The sequence below is a fragment of the Medicago sativa genome, chromosome 7 (genome assembly GCF_051527215.1).
Source record: "Medicago sativa cultivar Bolivia chromosome 7, Bolivia_mono, whole genome shotgun sequence".
In the NCBI taxonomy this organism is placed as follows: Eukaryota; Viridiplantae; Streptophyta; class Magnoliopsida; order Fabales; family Fabaceae; genus Medicago; species Medicago sativa.
In genome coordinates this window covers 27561834-27566800 of record NC_140755.1, presented here as the reverse complement: position 1 = coordinate 27566800, position 4967 = coordinate 27561834, and the positions used below count along the sequence as shown (strand labels likewise).

Here is a 4967-nt window from a genome sequence, read left to right as displayed (position 1 = left end):
TGTCTACCCTTAATAAAAGTTGATTGAGATTCATAAAACACAATGTAAATTACTAATCTCAATCTTTAGTTAACACCTTCGCCAAAACGTTATAGATACAACCAATTAGAGAGATAGAGCGGAAGTCAGATAGCTTATAAGGACTTAACACTTTAGGAATTAACACTGTAAAAGTACAGTTAGAGCCTCTCACCAACTTACTATTGGAATAAAATTCACTTAAAAACCTCATAAAATCAGCTTTGAGATCAACCCAGAAATCCTTAGTAAGACTAAAGTTGATACTATATGGATCTAAACTCTTGAAAGTATCATAATCAGAGGAGTATTACTTTTCCCACCCTATGGCTTTCCTCGCGTGCCCTATTTTTTTTCCAATTTTACCCCTAACCCGGATTTCGTAATCCGGAATGTATTGTTATTAATTTTCAGATGTCTCCGGATTATAAAATCCGGATATGTATTTTAGCAGAACTTTTGCAATTTTAAGCTCTACAATTCGTAAAATAAAATGCGAATAAAATAATAAATATAAATAAAAAGACACAAACATAAAAACAACTCATTTTATTAATATATGAACAATACATTACAATAATTTTCAAGCATTTTAAGCTTATTACATAACATCCTAAATCTATTTTTAATCTCCTAAGAGCCTTATTCTAATCTCCTAAGAGGGGATTATGGTGAACGAGGGGAACGTTTGCACTTCTTTGTAGGGCTAAGGACATTCCGGAATGTATAATCCGGAATGCTTCAGCATTGGCTTCTTTTGAAAAATTGCTTGGCTTCTTTTGAAAGAGTGTCATCAATTAGTGGTTGGACGGTTACAACTACTAACACGTTTTCATTGACTGTATTAATGACCTAGGACTTGTTTAAGGCTATAAATAGGCTTCTATCTTCAACAAATACATTCATTCTTCACTTCACCTCTTTCCTTCCATTTTCTTCAAATTTTTTAAGTATTGTAGGAGTGTCGGTGGTGTCATGGTCATTGTTGACCGTTCCTATGAACCCTGCAATATCATTTCAGCTTGTGTGGGGTTCATATAACGGTCAACAGAGACCCTTGACATCAAAGAAAGACACAAAATATTCATTTCGTCTTTGTTCGGATTATAATTTCCGGAACTCTCTTCACCTCTTTTCTACCATTCTCTTCAAATTTTTTAAGTTTTGTAGGAGTGTTTGTGGTGTCATGGTCATTGTTGACCGTTCCTATGAACCCTGCAATAGCATTTCAGCTTGTGTGGGGTTCATATAACGGTCAACAGAGACCCTTGACATCAAAGAAAGACACAAAATATTCATATCGTCTTTGTTCGGATTTTATAATCCGGAAACACTAACAATATGGTCCGGAAAACATAATCCGGACCAGGGGTATTTTTGGAATTTTTGCAGGGCGCGCGAGAAGGCCATAGGGTGGGAAAAGTAACACTCTAATCAGAGACCTCCCTCTTAACCTCCTTCATAAATGGAATCTCTAATTGGGCCACTTCCACACTTTTAAGTGTCTTGAAAATAAAATTTTCCACATTAGGCCTCAATAAAGGAATCGACTCGAAGTGCTTCCCAAAATGATTGAACATGGTTTCCTCACATTATTCTCACTTTCAATCCTTTCACGATTAACAACAACACTAGTTATGACATTTCCCCTCTTCTAGCTAGACATGACACCATGAAAATTTTGGAGTTTGCATCACCTTCTTTGAGCCACAACAAGCCAATGCATGCTACCATTTATATGGGACAGAGAGAATACCCTCAGACGAGACAAATTTCACTCATCCCTCTCAATGTCATATTCCCTTCGCCCCAAATTATATGATGTTTTGAGATTTTCCACGTATCAAAAAATGTAATTAATTTTGTGTGGGAAAGAGATATTATCAGTTGTTTTACAAAGTTGTCCTTAATAAATGATATGAGAACGATAAATGAAAGAATTGAAAAAAAAAAGTAATAAATAGTTAAAAATATAATACTACTTTTGTCCCTAATTATAAGACCATTTTGTGTTTTTTCTTTGTTTCTTTTTATAAGACCCCTTTCAAATTTCAATGTACATTAATTATTTCTTTACATCCCTATTTATGTTGCATATTTTTATGCAATGTATAATAAATACTCTATGAAAACATCCGCTAATTCTCTTTCATAAAGGGTAAACATGTAAAACAATAACAATTGTCAACAAAAATAATTCAACAATCAACTTTCTTAATTCCCGTATTTTTTTCAAAAGGCCGATATAATTAGGGACGGATGTAGTATAAAAAGTAACATTAATGTTTCATTGATATTGTAAACGACATATAATTTGAAGGAAAAAATTTCAAAAACAATATTTAATTTGAGACAAGGTTTAAATGGAACTTCATTTTTAGTATCAAGCTAAAAGATTAGATAACTTGTATCATTGTACCAAAAAAAATAAAAAAATAAAAAGATAACTTGTATCATACATTTACCAAATTATTATTCATAATTAATGTTTTGAAAATTGACCGACATCACAAAGAAATCATTGAAGTAGAAAAAGAAATATTAAAAGAATATTGTGGAGAGTAATAGTCAAGATCTTCCTATTGTTCTCTCAATTGATTTTTCAATTGAGATAATCCACTCCATTCTTTTACCACAAGCAATCTATTTTCAGAAATAACCAAGGAGATCTATAAATGTAAGATGGTTTTTGTTTCATGTTTGTACTTTGTACCTAGCATAGAGAAACATGACATAACACAGTGTTGTTGTAGTATCCAATGTAAGTGAAACTAGCAGTTAAAGTTACTTTCAAAAAATTCATTCATATCTGGCTGGTCAAACTCAAAACCCACTTACACAAAGAAAGAGGTAAGAAAAGACAACAGAGAGAAAAAAAGACACAATTTTTTCATTAAAATAACATATACTAAATTTTTTGACATAGAAACAGCACATTGGGATTTTAATATTTTTCCAATTATATATTATTATTATCATCAAAAGCTTTGTCCCTCAAATCTTGCCAGAAACAGTGAAAACTCATGAAAGTTTAAGACTTTTCAGTTCACACCTTCAATCATACAAAACCCATAAAAAAAAAATCTATTTTTTTTATATATTTAATCTTTTTTTCTATTCATGGATCCCAAAAACTCAAAGCAACAATCACAACTTGCAAACATGGGAGAGAACAAAGAATCAGAGGCAAAAAATCTTCAAATTGTGTTATCTGAAACAACAACAACAACAACAAAAGATGAAACAAAGAAACAACTAGCACCAAAAAGAACATCAAACAAAGACAGACACACAAAAGTTGAAGGAAGAGGAAGAAGAATAAGGATGCCAGCTTTATGTGCAGCAAGAATCTTTCAACTAACAAGAGAGTTAGGTCATAAATCAGATGGTGAAACAATTCAATGGCTTTTACAACAATCTGAACCATCAATCATAGCTGCAACAGGAACAGGAACAATACCAGCTTCAGCTTTAGCTTCTTCTGGTAATACTTTGACACCACAAGGTTCATCTTTGTCTTCTGGTTTGCAGTTGAATGATAGGAATAATTGGGCTCAGACCCATCAAGCCCACCAGGCCCATCAGGCCCATCAAGGTCATCATGTTAGTTCTACAAGTTTATGGCCTCATCATCAAGTTGGTGGATATGGATTTCATCAATCATCATCTTCTGGTGGTTTAGTAGCTACTACTGTTGGTGAAAATAATAGTGGAAATTATTTTCAGAAAATTGGGTTTTCTGGATTTGATATGCCAACAGGAACAAATTTGGGAGTGGGAGGGATGAGTTTTACATCAATTTTGGGGGGTGCAAATCAGCAGATGCCTGGTTTGGAATTAGGGTTGTCACAAGATGGACATATTGGTGTGTTGAATCAACAAGCTTTGACTCAGATTTATCAGCAGATTGGTCAAAATCAAACTAGGGTTCAGCACCAGAATCAGCAGAATAATAATACTCCTAAAGATGATTCTCACAATTCAGAACAGTAGAGAGATTTTTCATGAATTTGTGCAGAGTTTGAGGTTTTATAAAAAAAAAAAAAAAAAAGTGTTTTTTATTTGTTGTATATTTGGTAGAGTTTGAGGAAATAGTGAAATTCAATAGAAGACAGATTTGGCTTGGTTTGGTCCACAGTACTCAAGTCTTCTGATACAAGTGAGGATTCTACATGTTATTTGGTTTTTGATTTATTTGTTATGTTTAGTTGTTTTTGTTTATGATGATGTTAATAATTTGTTGCAGGTGGAATTGGATGGCCAGATATAGCTTTGTTGATTTGGTTTGGCCTTAAAACTTATTGTTGAATTCAGAGGTGTGTTGATTATTTTTTGTTCTTATATATAGATCAGGATGGAGTGATGATCAGTTTGTGTGTGAAAATTGATGATATAGTTTCAATGTTTCATGATCATATATGTGTCAAAGTTCTTATTGGATCTATCTGGTATTATTAGAACTTTATCATCTCAGAAATTTTAATCTATGTGTGAAAAGACACTTGCAAAATGCAAAATACTTTTATGAATTTGTCAATTTGAAACACGCTCTCGATTCATGTTTGGATTGATGGTGAGTTTGACAAATAACCACATCCCACCACCATAATTGTGGCAGAAACTAGACTTTAAAACGTCAACAAAATCACCGTTCAATCTCAGCATGATTCCAAATATGCATCAAGTCTAAACTATTTAGGACCAACACTTTAGAGGTGTGTCTGACACTCGAGACATGTGGTTACATTCAATTATTCTATTTTCTCAAATTACTATTAGGCTCAATTTGTCATGTCCGATATCTGTGTCAGTGTTTCATCGCTTCTAAAGAAGCTAAAGTTGTTCAATGTAAGTATTTACAACTCTGCAGCTCGGCTGAATCTGCTGCAATTAAAAAATAATGCAGTCACTTCAATCAAGAAATTGAAGCTGTTGCATGTTGGACAGCA

The 4967-nt window shown here is 33.1% G+C and overlaps 1 protein-coding gene across 1 annotated transcript; it reads left to right on the top strand.

Annotated features, from left to right (window-relative positions):
• The first annotated feature begins 3007 nt into the window (after positions 1–3007).
• On the top strand, positions 3008–4528 carry LOC146905303 (transcription factor TCP20-like). Its single transcript, XM_085723090.1, has 2 exons — positions 3008–4177; positions 4265–4528. Exon 1 carries the CDS (start codon positions 3139–3141, stop codon positions 4009–4011), a length of 873 nt encoding a protein of 290 aa, XP_085579216.1. The 5' UTR covers positions 3008–3138; the 3' UTR covers positions 4012–4177; positions 4265–4528.
• The last annotated feature ends 439 nt before the right edge of the window (positions 4529–4967 follow it).

Bases quoted from the DNA above. Each gene is read 5' to 3' on its own strand.
- LOC146905303 (XM_085723090.1), top strand. From the start codon at position 3,139: ATGGATCCCAAAAACTCAAAGCAACAATCACAACTTGCAAACATGGGA.